The 25909-nt window shown below is 40.2% G+C and overlaps 1 protein-coding gene across 1 annotated transcript in view; it reads left to right on the top strand.

Annotated features, from left to right (window-relative positions):
- Positions 1–25909, top strand: part of LOC142107789 (protein shortage in chiasmata 1 ortholog-like) — a 133715-nt gene that overhangs the window by 84521 nt on the left and 23285 nt on the right. Inside the window, exons 8-12 of the mRNA XM_075191411.1 lie at positions 5064–5242; positions 14386–14458; positions 16690–16759; positions 17969–18147; positions 20913–21021. Of these exons, the coding sequence (XP_075047512.1) occupies positions 5064–5242; positions 14386–14458; positions 16690–16759; positions 17969–18147; positions 20913–21021 (610 nt within the window). The remainder of the gene's footprint in view (positions 1–5063; positions 5243–14385; positions 14459–16689; positions 16760–17968; positions 18148–20912; positions 21022–25909) is intronic.

Here is a 25909-nt window from a genome sequence, read left to right as displayed (position 1 = left end):
CTTTCCCACAGCCTTCAAAACTTTAGATGCTCTTTGCAAACCCATCTCTTTTTTAGAGGTGACCTTATCCCCTTCTTCCACTTAGTATGTAAGTAAGCTCGCTAATGAGCAGGGTTCTCCATATGCTTTGTTTTCATATCTGCATTGATTTTATCTGCCTTGTATGTGTTTTTTTTTTATGTATGTTCTTGATTTATGTACGCACTGTTTTCCCTACTGTATGGCGCTGCGGAGCACTGTGGCGCCTTACAAATTTATGATAATAATAATAATAATACAAAACCTAAATTTTACCTACAAAAGCTTGGTGCAAGTTTTGCAGCTGACAAGGATTGTGGCATCTTTGCTACAGAGATATCTGTAAAGTAAATTGAAGGTTGCAAGTGCTTTCAGATGCATGGAACTCATAATGCAGACATAAAAACAAAAACTTACAGATGCATATTTGCTCATACGGAAATACGGGTATCTTTATGTTCAACACTAAATCAGGCCCAGTGTATGTAACCATTGCAACTAATTGCTTTTCTTACATTTTACTGACCTCTGCTGGATATAGAGTAATTTACACATTTCCCTCAGAAACTGTATTTTACATAAACTGGAAGTCGTTATTTTGTGAAAAGAACAAAGTTTCAATGAAGCCTATCAATTAACTATGTACCAATGACATCAATGAGAGCCAAAGGTATTATAAAATGTTACAGAATCAAAAGAGAATAAATATGGAATCAATGTACAGTGAATGCTATGTAGTGCTTCAAAAAAGCTCTAAGTTATAATTACATGTAATACGATAATACATAATACCAAAAATGTATACTTATCTACATATTATATGCTATCTACTAGGATCAAGTATGCTGCAGCACATTTCTAAAAAAATAAATAAGTGTCATTATCACACTTGTAGACAAGAGATTTAAAATCCTTTGTGATCCGCATGGTTTAGTACTGCCTACCACGGAGATGCGGAATCTAATGGGGTGAAAGTATTCTCTAGGGACCCCTGTGAGGAGGTTTGTCTTGGCTGCTTCAGCTCCGCTGGTTGCGGTTCTCCTTGTGGGCACTAAGCGAGACCATTTGGAGATGGTGAAGGTTTAGATGTAGGACAGGTATGCGGATGACCTGAAGAACTGGGAGGCTGTGGACTCTGGTTACCCAGGTATGATGGGTGACTACAGGTGTAGAATGTCTGGATTGCCAGGTTAAGCCATGAGACTAGTGACTCTGGTTTTCCAAGTTAGACAGATGACTGCAGGTTTAAGATGCCTGGATTGCCAGGTTAAGCTGAAAAGCTGGAGACTCTGATTTTCCAAGTTAGACAGGTTACTGCAAGGAGCCAACTAATCCTCAACTGAGCAGGCTAAAGGACAAGAATATCTAGCAATTTGGGAGAGGCACAGGTGCCTTAAATACCTGAGAGAGGTGAGTTGAAGGAACACTAATCAGTGAAGATAAAAGATGGGCCCAAAATGGCGCCCGTCATTCAGCGTCAGGAGAAGCAGCGGTGACCACCAGGTAAGCATTCCGGACCTTGGCAGGTGGGTCTGCAGGATCAGTACATGCCAGTCATTAAATGTAACCTTAAAATGTTACTCACATCTTGCTTCTCTCACTCCTCTCTTACCCCTTGATCCTCTCAATCTATAACTGTTCCTGCTTCTATTATTCCCCCTCACTAGTGAATTCACACTTTTGCGTCTCCACCATCACACTGCAGCCTCCTCCATTACACTGTGCCCCCTTGTTCATCACACTGTGCCCCCTCCATCATCACAAAGCAGCTTCCTTCATCACACTTTTGCCCCTTCATCACTGTGCCCCTCCATCATACTGCAGCCTACTTCATGTCACACACACGAGGCTGAAGATGGCGACACATACCAGCAGTTGGCGCTACTAAGTACTAAGGCGCGAAATCTAACACACCTCGAAATTTCACCAGGGCTCCCCGCAAGGAGGTATGGACTCTGCTGCAAGAGGCGTGCAGGTCGCAGCCCTCAGTGTCAGTTAGCTGGAGAGGTGTCCAATGAGGCAGCAGTGATGGAGCACCAGAATACTGGATGGAAGTCTGGGCGCAACAATGCACAGGGTAGTCAGCAGAACCTGGTTAAAACCTAAGAGACAATCACAGCCAAAATCAGAAGCAGGAGAATGGTCAGAAAGCTGAGTCAGAACCAGAATATCACTCTAAGCCAGAATCAGGAGCCAAAGGAGAAGTCAGGAACACGTTGGGGTCAGAATCCAAATCTCTAATAGAATGTTTTCTTAATCCTTATTTAACAAAACTCTTACCATATGTGACATGAAAGATATGTGAACTTTCCATATATTGTCCTCTTATGCATGCAAAACAGGCTTTGTAAAGCAGGTAAGCGTTGAAGACAGAATCTGTCAAGCTACTATATAAGTATTGGAAAACTTGGGATTTTGGATAGGTCCACCATAAGTATTTCCAGAAAGATTAACATTTAGCTATTCGTTAATGTCAGCCTGCAAGTACTGCATGTGTGGTGCTGGTGGAGATGGTTTAGCGGAAGGCCAAATACGCATGAAATCTACTTCACTTATATTAAGAAGGAATGGCTAAAATGCTAAAGGGATTAATCATATTGTACATAATATCAGTTTTCTATGTTATTTCTCCTGTAACAAATACAGTACTCCAATACAAATTTCCCCTAGTAAAAAGTACATCTCTGCTGTACGAACTTCTGTCACTCTCTCTAGATTATAAACTCCCTGGAATAGGGCTCTTCATTGTTGTTTAGTTTGGATGAGTATGATACTTTCTGAATATTCAAATGCATAAAGATACTTAGTGAAAACAAAATGAAATATTCACCATAGTCTGTGGACACAATTTATGCAACAATGATGTTCTGCTTAAAAAGGTTGCTAACATTTTCTTATTGCCAGTATTTTATATGAGGGGTTCACCAGTATTAACGTGTAACTGGCTCACAGTTTCAGTTTCAGCTAATTGTGATCTTTTATTACCAGTCGCTTCTGTTCTGGTTCCTTCTCCAGTATATTTATTTTCATAAGAGGAGAATACATTAAAGAACATTTCTGAAAATAAATTCCATGGGCTAATAGTTGAGGCAATGTAACTTAGAAAAATTGACATGTTGCCAAGCAACATTTATTAAAATGGTGCACAGTTTTTGAAAAGCTGCTCCCCCATATTCTGAAAAAAATCTCTACTGGACCTGCAAATCTTTTAAGACAAATAGCAGCCTACATCCCTATAAACACCAAACCCAGAAATAAGGTTACTATAATCACATTTGTTAAACTATAAATATGCCATATTTTCAGTTTATTTGCCATTGCTTATGCCCAGCTTTTCAAAATGTTTCTTACTGAGTGAATGGGATGTGGGGGTAAATGTATGAACCTCCGGATTCTTCATCTCCAGCGAGTTCAGCGTCTTCAGCGCTTAAATTTAAAGCGGCGCTGCCTTGTAAAGGGAAGTCTCCCTTTACAAGGCAGCGCCGCTTTAAATTTAAGCGCTGAAGATGCTGAACTCGCCGGAGTTGAAGAATCCGGAGGTTCATACATTTACCCCCTGGAGTTTAAATGATCACCAAATCTTTCTTTCCCATTCATTCTTTAGTCATAAAAGTTGTCAACATTTCTACATTGCAATCAAATTTTTTCATTACAATATATTTTCTCAATTTTCAGGAGATAAATGTGAAAATGACATGAAGATATTCAGGAATGCGGCTCTTCTACACATCCTGGTGACACTCCGAGATCTTATCCTGACATGTACCTTAGATACAGCACTAGGTCTCTGAAATATAATATGATGCCTCCCACTTTAAGTTAACTAAAAATCCAAGGCCTCTGTATCTGGGCAAGTAATGCAGTCACTACAGGAGCACGGCTCCAAAATGTTCAATTACATTTGTAAAACATCTGCATTTCATTTGGAGACAAAGTACTGTTTATCATTTTTAATTATCTATGAATGGCATGATGGTGATTTTGTATGTACCGGAAACATATACTACTGGAAAAATATACTCTGAAAATGGGATTAAGCGACAAATAGAATATTTTTCATGAACAGATTGTTTTCTTGAATGCCCGGGATCAGTGCTCTGTTTTCCCAAGTGCAAAACCAAAAAAGTGCCCAAGGGCCAGGGGAGGGATGGAAAATTTTAGCCCAGGGGGCAAGACTAGACTCAGCAGCCAATTAGGAACATTTGAAACAAAATGCAGGTGGCCCAGTGACCAAGCCCAAGACAGCCCACTATGGGACTGGCCTGGATTCCTTTAAAATATAACGTTTTACTCAGTTGTTCCTTTTCTTAGTGTAGCCCTGGGAAGTGCCCATTTAAATAGCTAGAGAGTTGATATAGTGCCTGAGCTTGTGACTTCCTATTGGTCCTTTCACTTACACCCATTTTCAGCAGCCTACTTAGAATTGTAATCCAGCAGCACTCCTACAAATAACTGGGATTTCTCCTTTCATTTAAAAAAAAGTGATATATTATGGGTGGAATTCAATTCGGCTGCGTTCAACACGGTGTTAATTATATTACTGGTAATGCAGTAATTTTAACCCTGATTTCTTCTCGCTCCTTGAGCCGCGAGCAGAAACCAGTGTTAAAGATTACTGTACTAATGGTAATTATGCGCACTATTACCGCAGTAATTGTAATAGTGCGCAGGCTGCGTTACTTTCGGCAGTAACACGCCCAATTGAATATGCCCTTATGATTGGATACAGGTTAACAAAAATGGCAGAAAACAAAAGTAAAAAAACTTCTGTTCTACTAAATCTGGAAACAGTGACATTATATTATACAGTAATAGTTAAATTCCAGCTCTGAGCCTGTTTCTATTTTTACAAGTTATCCATCATAGAAGACTTTATTGAGCTGTTTAAATATCCTCAGCAGGCGCCATAGGCCTCTTCACAGTATACTGCAGTTTACAATAGTCACACAGATGAGATAACTTTGAGCCTGTGTTGTATTCATTCTTCCCCCTTTCTTCATAATAGTTTATACTGCAATTACAATTCTGTTTGTTTTTTTTTGTAGAATACTTGTCTAAAGCAAAGCATATGTACAAGAGTGCTCTGGGGCCCTGTTTAAATGATATGTGGAGAAAGCTGAGGATCGTTCAGTTTGTCAGAGATAAAACAGAAGAGGTGAACCCCAAGATTACAGCGCTGTTACAGGAGATGGAGAAAGCAAACATGGAACATCAGCAGCTCCAAGTAAACATTCTGCAAAGTAGTATTTGGTCCTCATCAGATCTATAATAAACATCATGGGCCTCATTTAGGGGCCCATGTAGAGTCTGATGCATTTTTATATAAAATAGGTAGGCGTAAAGTTTTCCCAGAAAAGATAGACATATTTACATATATATGTTGAGTCTGATGCATCCAGCTCTGCAATTGTAGCATATGCGCTAGATTTACCCCAGAACAAAGCAGTAGCATACTGTATGTGCCAGGTTTACACCAGGAGAAAAAGGTAGCATATGCAATTGGTTTACTCCAGGCATAATAAAAGCATAGACATTTGCTCGACAATGTATATTGTATATGCTAAAGTCATATTACACAATTAGTGCACAATATAATACTGTAATGTGGTGTCATATACATAAGATAAAATAGAGTCTGGACAGTGTTACTAATAAATGCAAAAGTCACATTTCTCATGTAAAATACAACTAAATACAGACACAAATACAAAAGTACAAATTAAATTAAAAACAACTGTCTGTTATCTTCCTCTCTAAAAATCGAATGGGGATCTTCTTTCCTGCTGTGGTTTAAATGCAAAAATCAATTAAGCTATAGGAATAGTTGATTTACATCAGTAGGAGGGGTCCAGACGGTAGCATTTACATGAACATGCCATTACCTGGTCTACACTTGCTTACCCCTTACCACACCCGTTTCGCCTCTCTAAGTGTAGGGAGTCGTGAGCTTAAGATTCGATCGAATCTGTATATGGAACCAAGTTTTTTATGCACATGCGCAGTACAGAAATGCATATTTTGCACACACAATAGAAAACATGCATACATCTAACTCTTAGGGGCATATTCAATCACGCTTCCTGTCTGCGGAATCGCGTTGGAACGGGGCGCGAAGTTAATCCACGGTACCGCAATAATATCGTTATTGCGATACCGTATTACCGGCAATACTGCACAGGTAACGCGCGTTACCACGGACCGGAAACCTAATTGATTATGCCCCTTAGAGTTAGAAGCAAAGCAAACAAAATGTTGCAAATTTGCTTCTGGACAAACTATTTTGCAAAACATAGGATACAGATGCATTTATTTATTTTTTTCATGCAGGGAAAATACTGGCTGATTTTGCACGTAGCATACAAATACTGGACAGCTTTATTTTTAAACTGCAATTTAGAGATGAGCGGGACATGATCCCTCCCAGCTGTGCCCTACAGGCATAAAAATTACAGATACAATTAGTCTTATGTAAGATGTAATTATCGCATTCCTTTTTTTTTTTTATTTCTTTATTTTCATCAGCAACATGGATTCCAATATGTGCATGTACAGGATAATAAGCCAATGTAAAGCAAACAGTGAACATTACATTAATAATGTGATAGTCTTAAAGGCAGTGTCCAAGGCAATGGGACTAAGAGGATAGAAAAGTTTCGATCACAACGCACCGTTTCCCCTTAGTGGAGAAACATGTCGTTGGGTTTTTTGGGAGGGGGTTTTATTTGGAAAAGACAGAAAGAGGGAGGAAGAAGGAAAGGGAATGGGATAGGGGGAAGAAAAAGAAAAGCTAAGAAGGGTTAAAGAAAGAGGAGGAGTTCAACGTGGCCTCAAAAGGCGGCGCGTCCTGTGCATCCACCATCTGGGAGTATAAAGAAGCGAGGGAGGTAAGTAAGCAGGTCTCCCATGCGGGGTAGGGTGGATCCGGAGGGGGATCTCGTCTCCAACCCTGCGGGGCTCTCATGGTGCAGATATGTAACTGATTTGTCTAGGGAAGAGAAAAAATGTGAGAAGTAAGTCGTCTGACCTGGTTTAGGCACATAGATGTTAGCAAAAGTTATTTCAAAATGTCCAATCTTTCCCTTTAATATGCAAAAAACGGACTTCGGGATCATCCTTGACTTCCGACAAGATGTTACCAAAAGTTATTTCAAGATGTCCAATCTTTCCCTTTAATATGCGAAAAACGGCCTTCGGGATCATCCTTGACTTCAGACAAGATGTTAGGGACAGAATTGCGGAAGAGTATTACCACCCCGTTTTTCTTGAGAGGAGTAAAACACCGTGGAGTATCTTCGTGAGGACAAGGAGGGGTGGCCGGCAGCCCTGAAGTGAGTCACCTGTAAGAAAATAACATCACATTTAATCTTGTGTATTGTGTGGAAAAGCATGGAACGTTTTTGGGGGGTGTTCAGGCCCTTGACATTGAGAGAGAGAATTGTGAGAAACATAGCGAAGATATTGTGAGTTTAAAAAGAAAAGGGGGAAAAGGGGATCCTGCGGAGATGGAAGGACCACTAGAGCAGAGAAAGATGGCCCCCAGGTGTGAAGAATGTGTGTTAGTAGGCTGGGAAAGGGTAAGAGTGAGGGAAGAACGGAAGGGGGAGGGGGATTGGAGTAAGGGAGCAGACAGTGAGGAAGGAAAATAGGGTGAGGGAGTAGGCTTAAGCCTCAAAGGCAGAGGTATAGCCTACAGGAGGAGTGTCTAAAAACTGGGTTAACCATAAACTAGGTGGATCACACCTTTATAATAAACTGAGTCAAGGCACACAGTGTGGGAGTGCAATTAAACGTGTGCATTTTTAGAAAGAAGGAGGTATATAGATCCCAACATGTGTGGGTACGTGGCCTAGGGGACAGAGAAAACCCCCCCTGTCCGTCCCTAAGAAAGTAGGAATAAGTACATGTGTATTAAACAACCAGTTACAGCAGCACCTGAAAAAGTGCAGTTTCAGGTAAAAAAAAAATATATTTTGCTAGACAAAAAATTAGATTGACAACAAAGCATAACATTGTGTAAATAAGGGGGAAAATGCGCAACTGAAACCTCCCTGGAAGGGAGTCAGGACTGCAAATCACGAGGGTTGATGTACAGCAGAGTCAATGTCTTGTCCTGGGCATGAAAGGTTGAGCCGGTGAATCAAGTCTTTGCCTTGTATCCATTATCTCTGAGAGTACGGGTCACATCTCTGTTAGGGTTCTGTTCAAAAACAATTCCTTAGCTACAGCCATGGAGCCAGACACGGGATGTAAACATTTTAAACTGTTTATTGCAGAAAAGTATAGTCCAGGGTAGGCAAAATAAACAGTAAACAGTTCAGGCTGAATGAAACAATGGATTTCCAGATCTTGGCAAACAACAGGTAAATAATAATGAAATGGAGCAAATAACTTAACTGAAACCAGGAACAGAGACACATGAGCAGGCTAGGAACTTTAATGACCGGCAAAGGATTCTGGAATAGGCAGGCATATATAGGCCACAGACAGGTGTGGATGATTAACTTAGCAGTGCTAGTTAACCCCTGATAGAAGGAAAGGCCGAACAGCAGCAACTCTGGAGGATCACCGGTACTGCAGGGTAATATGCACACATGGAAACAAGGCAAATCATAACACAGGGTTAAATGCACACAAACATACAAGGCAGATCATAACATTATCCCCCCTTACAGGAGCGGATTCCAGACGCTCCATAAAAAGTCTCTTTCAGGCTTTTCTCTTCTTTTGCTTACTCCTCTTGCGGGATTTCCTTGGATACATAATTGAGCCCTTCCCCAATGGAGTGCAGACAAAGCCCAATTCTTCAAAAGCACAAAAAGAATTGTCAAGTTCATCGACCAAGTCTCTAGATGTATCAATCTCAGACTCAGAGTCTGAGTCCCATTCTAGAGTCGGAACAGGACTGTTAATTTTATGAGAAGAAGGTGAAATGCCCATGAAGCCGGTAACCAAGGTTTGTTGTTTGTGATTGTTCTTTTTATTTTTTGAAGATATAGGTTGTCCAACGGAAGCAACGGACCTCGATGATTTGTGAATAAGCATAGGAGCTGAAACACAGGCCGGAATGGAAACAGAAAAATTATGACAAGGAAACTCATCTGTTGATGGAGAGTACTTCTTGCACACAGCGTTTACAAAGTCCATTGTATTATGGATATTGGGGTTATCGGAATTTAGAAGGGAGAAGGCCCAGGTCTGTGGCTCCCCTCTAAAACTCATGATTATAGAACCCACTTGGTTAAATTGGTTGGCAAAGTAATCTGGAGAGTCTTGAAATTGTTTCATGGAAAGCTGAAGAACCAAAATAAACTGTTTGATGTCTCCATCAAAAAAGACTGGAGGAGGATCTGATGACTTGGAAGAGGCATCTGGGCATTCTGGCTCACTAGGAAACTCTGAGTCCTCAACTTGAGCAGCAGTCTCTGGAGAATCCCTCACTCTGATGGCAGAGCATAAGTCCCCGACTGGGACGGCAGAGCAGGAGTCCCCCACTGGGACGGCAGAGCAGGAGTCCCCAACTGGGACGGCAGAGCAGGAGTCCCCCACTGGGACGGCAGAGCAAGAGTCCTCGACTGGGACGGCAAGCTGGGCACATTGAACAGATTGCCCAGACTGAGCACACCACTCGGACTGGACAGCACTATGAGGAGCCGTAGAGCAGACAGCACTGTGAGGAGCCGCAGAGCAGACAGCACTGTGAGGAGCCGCAGAGCAAACAGCACCAGGTGGAAACTTGGGCTGAACCGCATAGAGTGGCAACTCGGGCTGAACCGCATAGAGTGACAACTCAGGCTGAACCGCATAGAGTGGCAACTCGGGCTGAACCGCATAGAGTGGCAACTCGGGCTGAACCGCATGGACTGGCAACTCGGGCTAAACCGCATGGACTGGTAACTCGGGCTGAACCGCATGGACTGGCATCTCGGGCTGAACTGCATGGGACAGGGCCCTCTCTGGAGCAGACTGGAGGGACAGGGCCCTCTCTGGAGCAGACTGGAGGGACAGGGCCCTCTCTGGAGCAGACTGAAGGGACAGGGCCCCCTCTGGAGCAGACTGGAAGGGTACCGCCCCCTCTGGAGCAGGCTGGAAGGGTAGCGCCCCCTCTGGAGCAGACTGGAAGGGCAGCCCCCCCTCTGGAGCAGACTGTAGCTCAGGAACAAAGACAGCGGCTGAAGACTCGGAACTGGAGGCAGCGGCTGAAGACTCGGAACTGGAGGCAGCGGCTGAAGACTCGGAACTGGACAGCACGGTAACAGGAGGCTCGGGTGCAGAGGCTGTGGGAGACTCGGGACCGGACACAGTGGCAGAAGGCTCCAAGCTGGAGGCAGATGATGACACCTCAGAGCTGGAGGCAGATGATGACACCTCGGAGCTGGAGGCAGATGATGACACCTCGGAGCTGGAGGCAGATGATGGCACTTTTGGAGCTGGATGCAGATGATGGCAACTCGGAGCTGCAGGCAGATGATGGCACCTCGGTGCTGGAGACAGAGGCTGGCACCCCAGAACAGGAGACAGAGGCTGGCACCTCAGAACAGGAGACAGAGGCTTGTGCCTCAGAACAGGAGACAGAGGCTGGCGCCTCGGGACAGATGGCTGGAGCTGGAGCCTCCAGACAGGCGGCTGAAGCTGGCGCTTCAGGACAGGCGGCTGGAGCTGGCGCCTCAGGACAGGCGGCTGGAGCTGGCGCCTCAGGACAGGCGGCTGGAGCTGGCGCCTCAGAACAGGCGGCTGAAGCTGGCGCCTCAGGACAGGCGGCTGGAGCTGGCGCCTCAGAGCTGGTAACTGGGGTTGGCAGATTGGGTCTCATCCCAGGGAGCAGAACAGGTGAAGTGTAAACAAATCCGGAATGCGGAGAGGAAACAGAAGATGGCTTGGTAGGCTGTCGTGGTCTGCAGAGAGGACAGGCTTGTAAGAAGTGTATATTACTTGCACAGTAGAGACACAGTTTGTTGGTTATTCTGCGCCGCCGCTCCGCTTCAGTCAGGTGGGGGCGTGGACCACCTGTGAACCGGGCATTTGTTACACTGTAGTTGTTAGTTAAATGTAAATTTGTCATGGTATTATTAAGAGGTGCTGGCAGCACAGATTCAGCAGCAGACAGAGTTGGCTGAAGCAAATCGACGGTATCGGATTTCAGAGAAACAGATTCTGATAGTCTCCTGAGTGGGTCCAAAAGTATAGCAGAAAATTGAGCCAGCTGAGAGCGTAACAGAATTATGTCCGTTTGTAGACACTGTAGCAGAGGCTGTTCAGCCATTTGTAGAGCAGACATGTTTGCAGGGAAAAAACAAATGAAATCAATTGCAATGAGAGAAATCTGAAGCAGGGTTTTTCCACATGACTCCAAGGCTTTCTTTTTGGCTGTTCATTCTGTTAGGGTTCTGTTCAAAACCAATTCCTTAGTTACAGCAATGGAGCCAGACACGTGATTTAAACGTTTTAAACTGTTTATTGCAGAAAAGTATAGTCCAGGGTAGGCAAAATAAACAGTAAACAGTTCAGGCTGAATGGAACAATGGATTTCCAGATCTTGGCAAACAACAGGTAAATAATAATGAAATGGAGCAAATAACTTAACTGAAACCAGGAACGGAGACACATGCAGGTAATCCAGGAACAGAGACACATGAGCAGGCTAGGAACTTCAATGACCAGCAAAGGATTCTGGAATAGGCAGGCATATATAGGCCACATACAGGTGTGGATGATTAACTTAGCAGTGCTAGTTAACCCCTGATAGAAGGAAAGGCCGAACAGCAGCACCTCTGGAGGATCACCGGTACTGCAGGGTAATATGCACACAGGGAAGCAAGGCAAATCATAACACAGGGTAAAATGCACACAAACATACAAGGCAGATCATAACAATCTCTGAGGTCTCGAAGTTTAGCGATCGTCGAAGGAGCAATATCTTGGAACACCTAAATGCGACATACGTCTTGTAGAACATATAGAGAATTCCTGACTGCAGAAAAGATGAGGTCCTTAGTTTTAAACAATAAGAGTCATAAGATCACGTCTCTGGGATGATCGGAGTCCTTTGGGCAAAGCCTCAGTGCTCCTTGTACCCGTTTTTTCTGTATAAGGTGATTAGACAGTGTAGGGACCAAGGAAGAGAAAACTTTGCTAACATACTCTTCTAATTCCTTTGGCTCCACTGATTCGGGTATATTGCCTAAGCGGAGATTGTTGTGGCGCTCTCTATTTTCCAAGTCCTCCAATTTGTCTTTTAGAAAGTTGAGTGCCAAGAAGTGCAGGTTGATGAAGGCAGTGTAATAGTGTGGGGTGTGTTTTTATAGTACAGACTGGTTTGTGTGACAGTAGTGATTGAATACCACATGCTTTGTGCACATTGTTGTTCGTACGTTACATACATTCATGGCAGTAATGAACTTCCCTGGCTATTTCAGCATCATAATTATCCATGCCACAAGGCTAGTCATAGGATCTTTTACTCAAACAAGAAGATGGAATAACATGGAAGAAGCTATTTGGACTAGACATCCACCATCAGATAATTTGCAAAACTTATGGGACACATTGGAGACACATTGGAGTTGACTAAGAATAGCCCATGTCCAAATGTATTTGGACAATAGGAGGAGGAGGGAGGGGTAGTTATAGCTCATAAAACTGTCAATCAGTGTAAATGCAGACATATTTTAAATGGCAATGTTTTTGTAATTGAAACAAATGTTACAAATCTTGTTACACTCAGAAAATAATATATGCTCATTTGTGAATACACTGTTAATGAGGTGTGAAGAATAAATCTTGGGTTGCTAAACCAGAACTCTATTTATTCAATGGTTTTCTTATAAAGCTAGTTGTTTGTTAATAAAAAAAATTAAAGGAATAAGTATACAGTAAAAGTATAAATAAATTGTTTGCTATTCTTAATAAATATTTAAAATTTGCAATTCTTTTTAAATAATCATACTATATGATTGTTAAATATTCTTATTCTTGAGAGATTCAAATAGAAAATTAACATTATACACAGAATTGGACATTCAATAATATGGGTTTTTTTTAATAGTTGCACTCTTCCTTTAAAAACCTTTCTAATTTTGTTTTAATCCTTGAAAACTTTTGTTATAATTTACTTTAATTTGACCACAAATATTTTTATGCTTTAGTTTTTAAAATGGATGTTTATGGTGCTAAAAGTGTTATTTTTTCCTGAGCATAATGGGGTTTAAAAAGAAAAAAAAAACATTGAAAATAGCAGAGAAAATCATAACATCACTTTCCTGAATGACATTGTGCTACGGAAGACATTTCACAACTATTTAGCCATATATGTGGATATCTATGTTGTGTGCCTTAAGGAAAAACAGAAAATAAAGCAACGTAATGATGCCTCCAAAATATGCATTTTCTTTCTCTGTTTTTTTTTAATTAATCAGTTTGAACATTTGTTTCAATATTGGACAGATTTTGAGTCATTAACTAATGTGTAAGTGCTTGTGTTGTCAACAGGTACGTAAAGCTGATTTCACATGTAGTTGCAGCTGTGTGCAGGCAGAGGGCAGAGTTTTGTTATTTCATGTTAACTGAAGAAAAGGAATTACCTGTTTCTGCTGCATTCCAACCTCCCAGATGTGTGATTAAATACTTTATGGATCAACATGTTAAACAGATAAAAGTTACTGATCATTTTGTGCCTTTGTATCGGAGATATATATATATATATATATATATATATATATATATATATATATATATATATATACAGTGCTTTTTTTTGTCATAGAACTCACCGGAACAGAGTTCCGTCACCTTTATTCAACGAATTTTCCAAGTTTTAAAAGTAACTTTTGAACATTTCATGTTTGGTCGTGGACTTGAATCGCCCCGAGCGCAGCAGGAGGGTCGCAAAATCATTAAAACGGTGCTTGCTGGCTGCTTGTGTGTCGAGTCTGCTTGTGTGTCGTGTGATGCATGCGTACTTTGATCATGCTGGTTATAATGGCACTGCTCGGCTTGTGGCGCTGCTCAGCTTGTGATTGGTCGTGTGGTCGCACGATGAGAGCTTACTGCGGGCGGCTACCATTATGCTTTGTTACACAACTGACGTGTGTGGGTGTGTGTACAGTGATTGACTATGTGATGTGAGTTCTGGCACCTTTTTTCTTACATAAAAAGCACTGTACATATATATAAATTGTACATCTGCTTTTGTAAAAGCTGCCGTATATTCGGCCTGTTACTAAGAGAAATGAAGACTGGAAGAAAAACAGAATGATAGAATGCTTTATTTCTGTGCCAAATTGTTGTCTTTGATTGATAAACTGAGCTGCTTGTACTGTTCACCCAAAGTTTGATTGTTATCTTCTCAAAAAAGCCCTTGATTCTTGACAGGTGCTTATTCTAACACGAATGGATTTAGATATCCTAAAGGAGACACTGAACAATGTCCTTAATAAAACTTCAGGTAATAGAACTTCAATACATGCTATTTTATATTAATCATTCAAATAGTAATACTATAATAAGCACTAATACAAATGTAGGGGTCCAGTTACATTTGTATACTCTATTAGTACACATTCATAGAAAAGCGAATTGTAATTAAAAGATCATGGCTGTAAAATCAGAACAAATCATTTTATTCCTGTAAAAGTATGCTTACCATTGAACTAATAACATTGATTTCTGTATGTAAATTAACTTTAAACTTGTAAGCTTGCGAGCAGGGCCCTCTTACCTCTCTGTCTGTATGTATTACCCAATATTGTATTATTAATGTTTGTTCCCAATTGTAAAGCGCTACGGAATTTGCTGGCACTATATAAATAAATGTTGATGATGATCGTTCCCAGAACATTTAGGGCATCATGTAGATTTAGTGTCCGTCTGAAATGAGATGTAAATTGCATCCAAAAAAAGACACATTTTACACAGGTATGTTGAGGCGCACACATCTCAGCTGGTAGTTATCATCTGTTCATATCGGACATCAGTGGTAAAGCTCCCGCAAGTATCCTATCTCCTGACAGGCGCATGTGAGTCTGAGTCTCATTCTACATAAGTTGCATTCGCTCCAACATGCCACTAATGTATTTTGGCAACGCTTGCATGTACTCTCCTTCTCCCCGTTACACCAATTCAATCATAGAGGGCGCAATTATAATCACAAAATGATTCAGTCTTCATATGGCCAAAATCATAACTAGAGCCCTGTATGTAATTTAAAAAGGTGCACTAAACGCAGCAAACTGCACTTTGCATCCAACTCTACATGACCCCATTGGTGTCCAATATTATATATTTATAGTAAATACAGGGTTTCTTCTAACCTTTTTTAATAATACTATCTTATATATTGAGAGTGGAGCAAGATCTAACAGTTTGTGAAGCAGAGTTTCTTTTTTTAAGTATTTGTGCTTTATTACCTATACATATAGGGCCTGATTCATTAGGGAAAGAAAGGCAAAAAAAATGAGTACCGTATTTTTCGCTCCTTAAGACGCACCTGACTATAAGACGCACCTAGTTTTAGAGAAGACCCCTTCATTCACACAAAATACACTGGTCCCTTCACTCACACTCACCAACACACACACATACTATATTAACACACTGATCCCCACTCTTAGACACACATGCTATGTTAGCACACTGGCACACACACACTATAGCCTCCAGCACACACACACAAACACTATAGCCTCCAGTGCACACACACAGTATAGCCTCCAGCACACACACACAAACACTATAGCCTTATCTTATTCCCTCAGGTGTCTTCAGCGCTGCGGATCCTCCTGAAGGAAGGAAGAAAATAAAACTTACATGTCCAGCGTGGAGAAGCGGGTCCCGGCCAGGCTGCAGATCCTCCTGAGCGTCCGTCCCCCTGCCTATCTGTGAGGACCTAGCTATCACATGGGACGTCCCATGTGATAGCTAGGTCCTCACAGATAGGCAGGGGGACGGACGCTCAGGAGGATCTGCAGCCTGGCCGGGACCCGCTTCTCCACGCTGGACATGTAAGTTTTATTTTCTTCCTTCCTTTCTGGCATGCAGTATTCGCTCCATAAGACGCACACACTTTTTCCCCCACTTTTTTTGGGGGAAAAAGTGCGTCTTATGGAGCGAAAAATACGGTAAGTAATCTCCTGGACAAAACCATGCTGCAATGCAAGGGAATGCAAATTAGTTTATTATTTTGTACATAAGTTTAATACTGACTGTTTTTTCATGTAGCACACAAATACTTGATAGCTTTATTTGTACACTGAAATGTAAAGTTGATCTAGGACATGCCCTACCTCAACTATAAATCTGTAATTACATTTTAAATTTACCTCCTACTCCAATGCAACATGATTTTGCAAAGGTGTAAGGTTACTCATTTTTTTTCTGCTTTGCTCTCCTTAATGAATCAGGCCCATTATGTACACTTATTTCAGATACACATTTCCCTCAAATGCTAACCACTTGGAGTACTTAGCTGACCATATAGATCGTTGATTTCAGTCAATAGTATATGCACAATACCTTAACAGTTCAATGTTATTTCTTTTATTTTCTTTATTTTTGAACACGCTGAATGGTATACAATTGATATCATATCCAGCAATCTGGTTCTCACACCTTCAATCTATATAAAATTCCAAATGTTCCATTTATATCTACTCAAATCATTGTTTGGCATTTTGACAGGTCTGAAGGCAATTAGTTTATTTCCTGCAAGTGGAAATACATTTCTGGAGCCAAAGGATGTGTTAGGCAGGTGAGTGAGCATATCAAGTGAAGAGATTATTACAATATGGTAGGATATCATAACATTGTCACTCTGAAGAATAATAGATATAATATAAATAGATTTTCTTTTTACAGCCGACTATACAGACATCCCCACTTTTTACCTTTTGCGAAGCAGGGGTAGAGCAGCATCTTCTACTCCTCTGTCAGACTGGCAATATGGCATACAAAAAAGTTCAATTTTATTAATTTTTATTATAAATTGCATCATGAATTTGGTATTTACATTTTTATCACATATGACTTGTTTTTGCCCGTTAATTAATAGAAAATATGATGAATCACAAAATGTATTCTGACTCGGATTGTATTATTTTTTTAGATTTTCTGCATATTGGATAATATCCTCAATTATGTATAAAAAATAAGCAAACGTATTTCTTAATGGATCCTATCATAAATTATCTATCTATTTAATCACTCTTGATTAAAAGATATAGCATTGAATGGACATAAAAAAAGACTAAGGAAGTGCCAGGTTTACATAGTACATTGCTTATATATAATATCTTATGCCAGGAGTTGTATTCCATATCAACTGTTCCAACACATGACCATTTAGATTCATAGCAACAAACTATATTTAACAGAATAATTGTATGCCTAACACCAGAAATCTAGCCATAGCCTGAAAGACGTTAGATTTCCACTTGCACAGAGCCTTATCTAAAGATTTCACATCAGGGTAACAGAAGTCATGTCAGATCCTCACTGATAACAAAACATTATCTTTGTCACAAGAGGTCTGCTCAAAATAATGTCAGTTTCGTAAAAGTAAAGACATATAACAGTCATTAGCGACTGTTAAGTAACTAACAATTGTATATATTACTGTATGTTGTATTCTAAAACTAAAAAACACTTCCATTTTATAACTTGGGATTTTAAAGTGAATCCTTTCCCTCTTTGTTTCATTGTATTCTCCTGTACTGTTGTCATTGTATGCTTTAATATATCTTTTAATGTGCAGCCCTGCAAAAAATATTGATGCCTTATAAGCAAAGTAATAATAAAATTACCACTAACTTAAAATATATTGTATTATTTTGTATATGTGTTTGGAGAAACCAAAGACCAGTAGACTCTAATTTGTGATATCTTTTTTTCCATACATAAATACATGTAAGCATGCCAAATAAATGCAAGTTAAAATTGTATTTTTTTTATTACGTTACAGTTTAGGAATGTACTCAGTCATCATAATAAATAACCAACACATAGGAAATGACTTTCCTTGGTCAGACTTTTCCCTTGTTATTGAATATGACTGCACTGATTGCTGGCTAAAATTATGTCAAGACCTAAATGTTCCACATATGACCCTAAAAACCTGTCTGCCAGATGCACTTATACTAGGTAAGTAATGATATCCCTTTTCATCAATACTTTTAATTCCCTCTATTGGCTACCAAGCTATTTTTGTGTGAATTAAGATAGTGAGGTAGGTAAACACAACCTCCAGGATCCAGTCTCTAAAATTGTATGATTTTTTTTATTTATGTTGCTAATTTCTATTAAAATGATTTGCAAATAATTGGTGTTATGTGCCTGCTGTATTATCCTGAAGCTAATTATTTTGTTTTTAAATATATGATTTCTTGTGCCAGCAGTGTGTTGTAGAGTATACCACAGGATAGAGAGCAGAGCTGACATGTGCACCTCAGAATATAATTTATTGAGCTTTATGGCCAAAACAATACATATTGGGGCTCATGTTGAGTTGAACACAAAATGTGCTGTTGGCATATAATAAGTTTTTTCACATCTGAGTATGCGCACAAAAACCACTAGTGCTGTGTGCGCAGAAGTAAAAAGCATATTATACACGAACTGCACAAATTGCTTTCAACTCAAAATGAGCCCCATTGTGTCCGTCTACAATAGTCATTATAAGCCCATTGATGAATGATCCCTATTTTTAGATATATCCGAAAGGTATAAGTGTAAAAATAGGCAACTGCTTTAGTCTAGGTTTCTACATTCCCCTTCCTCCTGCTAGCTGGTTTGCATTCAGTAAAGACCTATGGGTTTTGATAAACAAGATAAATTGTGATACAGTTATAAAAAAAAAAACCTGTCAATGAAGGCACGGTATGCTGTCAGAATTGCAAGAGAAAACTGATCAACTTTCTGGTGCTATGTTTCTGAAAATATTCCCTCCTATAAATGTGTTATTGTTACTGCAGAGATAAAACCATTACCTCTACTGATTAAACAGTGGTGCTATGGAGATGAGACCCTTTGGTGTTCTACTGCTGTAGCTTGTGGTTAGGGGGAATATAAACACAAAGGGCCTAATTCACCAAGGAATGTATTCTAAGCGCAACCCACGTTAAGTATTATACGCACGTATATAGGTTTTGTGTACTCATGAATTCATCAAGGCATGGATCTCAAGAATTCTCAAGAAGTCAGGTGTAGATCTGTTGTACTCTAGTACACAAGACTCTGCAGGATACATCCGATCCCTATGTGGATTATAAATTCACAAAAGAACACACAGGAAAATAAAAAAAAATATTGAATTAATGTCACTTGTTACTAATAAAGGCATTAAAGATAAAACAGTTTTTTGTTTTTTTTTGCATGAAATACATTTATTAGAATGTTGTTAATGTCTACTGAACATAAAGTACAGTTTTACAGTTACTCGTGATTGCAGACACATGTTTATAGCATGAATACGAGACTGTCATCATTACTGATCAGGACTTAGACTAGCCCTATAGCTGGTGCAAGAGATACGACATAAAAATGAGTAACTCTGACATGCTTAGGGCTTGATTTGGACATGACTGCATGCGCTTGAGTTTGGCACGCCCCTATTGTACATTGACTACGACAAAAAAGCCCCCTCCCCGACCAGTTCACTCCCCGAAATCATAGGCTGTAGTAAGTGTCCTGTGCACTTGCAAGCGCACGGAACAGGAGTGGATTCACATACGTTTCTGCCAGTTCTGGACAGGCGCAGAGTGATTTTGCGTACGACACGCTCAAAATCAGATATGCGCCTTGATGGATCAGGCCCAGAAACTCTTCTGAGCACCACATATTGCACTGTAGGATTGTGGAATAATGAAATAAAGCTATGATCTTATTCCTCAAGGACTGAAATAGTCCAGGGCTATGCTGACTGTGCTAAACAATATCAATAAAAATATCCCCCTCAGGGTTAGAAGCTCTCTTATACATGATCCTGAGTACTGTGAGCAGTATGCAGTATGGCCCAAACAAATGTCCAACATGTTTCATAAATGTGTCTCTACTCTGCATCTGGCTAAATCCTGTCCTCTTTTTCTGCCATGATTCTCAAAACTCAAAACTTGCATCTACCATTATGTTGCAGCTGGTTGTAGTTTACCTATACTGTATACCTTTGTTCATACTTGCCAACTCTCCCGGAATGTCCGGGAGACTCCCGCATTTTGCGAGAGTCTCCCGGACTCCCGGGCGAGTGTGGCAATCTCCCGAATTCTGCCCACTTCACTAGGAAGTGCCCACTTCCTAGTGAAGTGGGCAGAATTAGATCCCAAACGCCGCGATTCCCGATGAATCGCGGCGTTTAGCCCCGCCCCCCGCTGTCAAATGACGCAATTTGCGTCATGACGTCACAGGGGGCGGGGCCGAAATGACGCGATTTTGGCCGCCCCGCCCCCTCACGCCCCCCTCCACTGGCTGGCTCCCGGAAGGGAGCTGAAGAAAGTAGGTAAGTATGCCTTTGTTTTATTTTAGGTTTTATAAATGCATTCCATTGTATCAATTGTTCAAATACACTGGAAAACATGCAAATGCTTAGTTCTACAGAGAGTCTGCCACGATGCAATATAAGAGTTCTGGATGCAAAAGAGTTCCTGTAAAAAGTAATGCAGGAAGTTATTTACTTTAACAAATGTATTTGAGGAAATAAGGAGCTGATCTCGGGGCTACGAGTAAGGGTAAATAATGGTGTTCCAGGTCTGCGAGCACAATCTAATTCTTACTGCTTTCCTTTCATGCTCTCTCAGATTGAGTGACTTCATTGGATATTTGTGAGCCATTCTTATAAAGGATTGCAACTTATGTTATTACTCAGAATAATGTGTATTTAAAATGTTTAATTTTTGTCTTTGTCTTTTTCTAAGAAACACCAAGTGAAAAAGATCTCCTATGTGACATGCAAGTCCCTTATGTTTTTCTATCATCAGAAGAGCTAATAAATAGTACAGAAATACTACAAATACTGGAGTCAAGGTAACGTGATATACTGCAAGTCAATAGAGGGACACTGGGGGTGATTTACGAATGCAGTGTTTTTCATTATAAGCAAATGCATCTATTTGTCTGCTTGGGGCATACATAGGCGCACACACACACATTCTGGTTCATACATGACCTTTATTTTACTGCTTTACCCCTTCATGCAAAGTGACATTTTTGAAATGTTGTATCTGGTGGTGTCACAACATGGAATGACATTTTTAGGCATCATCATATTTTGCATGTGGTTCTTATTGTGGATGTTTTAGTATCTGGAACCTCTTGTTTTGTTCCTACTCCCTCAACGTGTGCAAAAAAGCATTAAAAATGAGCTTTGTTTGTACCGTTATATGGAAGGACACAATGCTTCCACATTGTCACAGGAAACCTCAGTGACGTTCCCATGTAGCATCACTATAGATTTCATACTGGTAGCCAAGTCTGTTATCATGCATGGCAGTGCTGAATCCTTTAAATGACATGCTTAGTAAAATGATGCTCACCTATATAAAATAATAATGGCTGTTTTAATTACTTATATATCGCATTTGCATGGGATCTATTACAGTAGTAATAAAAATAGCAGATACTTATTTAAATCTATGAAAGCACCTAAATGACTCCCCTTGAAAAAAAGAAAAAGTTAAAAATATTGCCTTCTTTCTGCCTCTAGAACTACCACTAAAAGTATACATTTGTCTTACAAAGGGAGGCATTTAGCTGGCAATATGCAGAGAAAGCATGCAGAGTAATCTGTTTGTGCAGCAATGCACCTAGTTTAAAGATAAACAGGTTGAAGACATATTTGTGACAAATAATAGGTTTACAGTCTGGTACAACTTACATGCTTCGAAAGTGCCTCTTTTAACAGCAGCAGTGTGTGTCTGTGTATGTTTAATCAAACAGAGGCAGCTGATGAGAACTCCCTTTTAAAGGGAAGGTGGGAGAGTCACCTGCCCATCAAGCTAGGGCTGTGAGAGGAGTGTCAGGTATAAAAACCTGTTTGTTTCGTTATTCAGTGTGACCGATGCTGGAAAAGCTGGCTGGTTGTTAGAGAGCCAGTCTATGTTTAGCTAGTGTTTAGGATCACAAGAAACGTGTCAAATACCATGCTGACATTAAAACTGAGTAAAAGCAAGAAGTTGTTCTGCGTGTGTTTCATCAGAAGTGTGCTCATGCCACAATTTGTTATCCATACTCACATGTACATTTCATGTTATATTTTCTTTTAGATTGCTTGGAATATGTAAAAGTAACCTTGAGAAAATTATGGAAAAGTGTATTTTTCACGATTTTTCTCTGTTTTGTCCTGGAATGGACATAAAATGAAAAGCTATCTATGTCAATATGTTACCAGAAGAAACCGCTATATGTCAGGGGGGGAAAAGGTATTAATTTTTTTTTTTGGTAGAGTGAATCCAATGCAGTGCAAATTAAATAAAAATCCATAAAAATGGTTCTTGTCACGGATGCAAACTATCTCTGGTTATGAATACACCCAGGTCACCAAATGGTTGGATCTGTGCAATGTACCCATCCATGTGTGTTCAAAGAGGACATAAATCATTCAGCCATCATGCAGTGCAGCATATCTGTATTTGCAGAAAGTAGGCACGCACAGGCACTTGTATATTCCCCTTGCCATACTTATCTGCTACATCATGCGCAGTTAAATATATCAAGGCTTATGGCCTGGAAATGTTGAAAATGATTTCACATTGCCAGTTGCAGGTCCAGTGACCAAATTGTCTGTGTAATGAGTGTAGCCAGTCTTGTGGGTCCAGTTCTGTAACACCAATGTCTTTCTGCCATTTCATCTTGGATGACCTCTCGCCAACTCAAACTCAATCTTTCAAACACAGTTTTAATAATATTCCCACCCAACAATAAAATGCCTGACATTTCTATTTCTGTGGACAACATGACCATAAATCCTACACTGCAAGCTCACTGCCTAGGTGTAATCCTTGACTCTCAAATATCCTTTGTTCCCCACATGAACTCTATATTTGCATCGTGCTGCATACATCTAAAAAACATTTCCAGAATACATACATATCTCGCACAAGACACTGCAAAAACTAATTCATGCATTCAACATCTCCCGCATCAACTATAGCAGTTCCCTCCTTACTGGTCTTCCCAAAATCAGACTCAAACCCCTACAATCTATTTTGCATGCAGCGGCTAGATTGATTTTCCTTGCAAATCGTTTTTCTTCTGCTGAGTCACTTTGTCGGTCTCTACATTGGTTACCTGTTTTTCAAAGAATCCAATAAAAAACTCTTTTACTAACACACAAGGCCATAAACAAAATTGCACCGACATACAACCCTCACCTTGTCTCGAAATATCTCACAACCCGACACCTCTGTTCAGCACAAGATCTGAGGACTTTTTTCGGGCTGCACCCAGTTTATGGAATTCACTCCCCCGCACCACAAGACTTTCCTCTAGTCTTCAAACATTCTCTGAAAATGCACCTCTTCAGTCAAGCTTATAATATTCCTCTACCACCCACTTATTCTCCCTAGGTTACCCTATTACCACCCTGTACACAGCTAACACAAGACAACAACCATCTGACCAACATATTTGTTTGACTGAGCATTGAGCCCACTAAATACTTTTTAACCTGTCACGAATCAATGTAGAAATACAGCCAAGGAGCCATGGATAAGGTGAAAAAACATACAATGTTTATTGCTGGAGAGTATGAACAGAAGATGTAATAATAAATTTGCAGGAATTACCAGATATACAGCAGTTGCAGGTAAATGGGAGGTGAGGAAAGATTCCAGGCAGCAAGTACAGGGAAATGCACAGGTAAGACCCAGGTTCATAGATGAAACAGGTCAGCAGAATGTATGTTGAGATAGATCTCAAGCAGCATAAATCCAGGAGCACAACAGGAGGAAGTGACCACAGAGTGTAACATCAGGATGTGACAACAATAACCAGCAGTGTATGCTGGGAGTGATAGGTTTAAGAAGGGACACACCCAGGTGCAAGGAATAATTACAGGGCAGGCTAACCCCTGATACAAACAAGTAAGGCACAATAGCAGCACCTCTGGTGATCAGAGGTACTGCTGCTAACACATAAAATGAACACAAATGCTGCACAGTTCAAAACAAACAGCGGCTGCAGGATGCAAGCAGCATTCAAAAGGGAGATGTTGCAAAGCAGACGGAGGCAGACCGTGACATAACCTTTGCATTCTAGCTGGACAAATATTCAATATAATGTAGCACTTACCCTTGTGTATCAAACCATTGTCCCATAGATTGTAAGCTTGCAAGCAGGGCCCTCTTACCTCTCTGTATGTGTGTATTAACCAGTATTGTTTTATTACTGTTTGTTCCCAATTGTAAAGCGCTACGGAATCTGTTGGCACTATAGAAATAAATGATGATGATGATGGCCAATAAATAAGCAACAATTAAAGAAAACACAAGAAGGTCTGCTCCTCATTTCCTGGAAGAATACATTAATAATTCTCACTGAAACACTTTTCAATGTTTGAACTATGTGATAGTCTGTGATTCAAACAACGCATTTATTGCAAGGACCCATTGATATGGTCATGTATTTGTCAAAAGCACCACAAACATCAGGCTTGTAAAATTATACATTGTAAATGAGTAGACTGTAAGAGTTATCTTTAAGAATAAAAAACTATCCTCCCTAACTGCTTTAGATTGTTAGATGCACTCTCTAGTAAAGTGTAGCTAACATTTGCATTAATATCAAAATTAGGGCCTGTCTATTAATCAATAGCCACTGCATGTCATTTTGCATCATAGGCTTTCAGAACCGCAGTGCAGAAGCAATCTACGTTTGCTATGTAAAACCCCATGGCATCAGTGAAATGATGTGGCATTCAAGAACGAGCCTTATGTGGCTGCTCAAGGCATTAGAAAGTATACAACATTCTAATCAGGGGTGTGTTAGACATGTATTGTTTGTCAGTGGCTTCATGTTCCAGCCCGGCTTTGTGGTAAGGCCACATAGGCTCTGGTCTATGGCAGCACAATTGCAGGGACAGCAGGCATTTCCCTTACGTACTTCTTTTACATTTATATTTATCTAAACTTGGAGGTGAGGTAGCAGGGTTGTTTGAATACACATAGCTAAAAAAAAATGAAATACAGATTCAATCTTTTTACTTTCATCCTGGAGAGATGTTAGTGTTTTGCTTAGTTCTTCGTGGCAACCACTGTAGTGGGAAACTGACAGGCTTATAAAAAACAATAGTGGCAGCAATTCAATCCACAAAGCAAATCATCTAGCACTCTCGCATATGATATATATTTTTACTGGAGATCCATGACTTTAGGATGAAGCATTTACTAACAATAGCAGCTTAGAAATTCATACATAGGCATTCACAGCAGTTGAACAGGATTTATTACTTTATTAATTCATATTTTCAGTAGTCCTATGTGGTTGTCATCTGCAGGGCAGCCATGATTCTCAAACGAGTTGAGGGCAGAGTGGGTCACTCAAGGTTTTTCTTCAGCTACTTCAGTATTGATTTGCCCTGTGCTCTTTGCATGTCCTGCTGAAAGTTTATTTTTTCTCTATTTTTTTATTAGACTGATACAAATTCTCTTCCAGTGTTTCCTTGTACAAATCATTCTTCTTTTAAGCTTAAGAAGGTTCCCAATGATAAACATCTTTAAAGTATAATGCTGGTGCCACTATGTTTCACTGCAGTTACAGTGTGTCTTTGAACATGGGCAATGTTAGGTTTGCTCCATACATAGTACTTTGCATTTTGCCCAAAATGCTCTATCTTAAGCTGGTTACACACTGCAGAAAATTTCTCCCACTGCGATATCTATAATGATTTTACCAATGACTGAAAGTCCCGATTAAC

This window comes from Mixophyes fleayi, chromosome 1, assembly GCF_038048845.1.
Source record: "Mixophyes fleayi isolate aMixFle1 chromosome 1, aMixFle1.hap1, whole genome shotgun sequence".
NCBI lineage: Eukaryota > Metazoa > Chordata > Amphibia > Anura > Limnodynastidae > Mixophyes > Mixophyes fleayi.
Note: the sequence above shows the minus strand (reverse complement) of the source record. Positions and strands in the feature narration are given on the sequence as shown.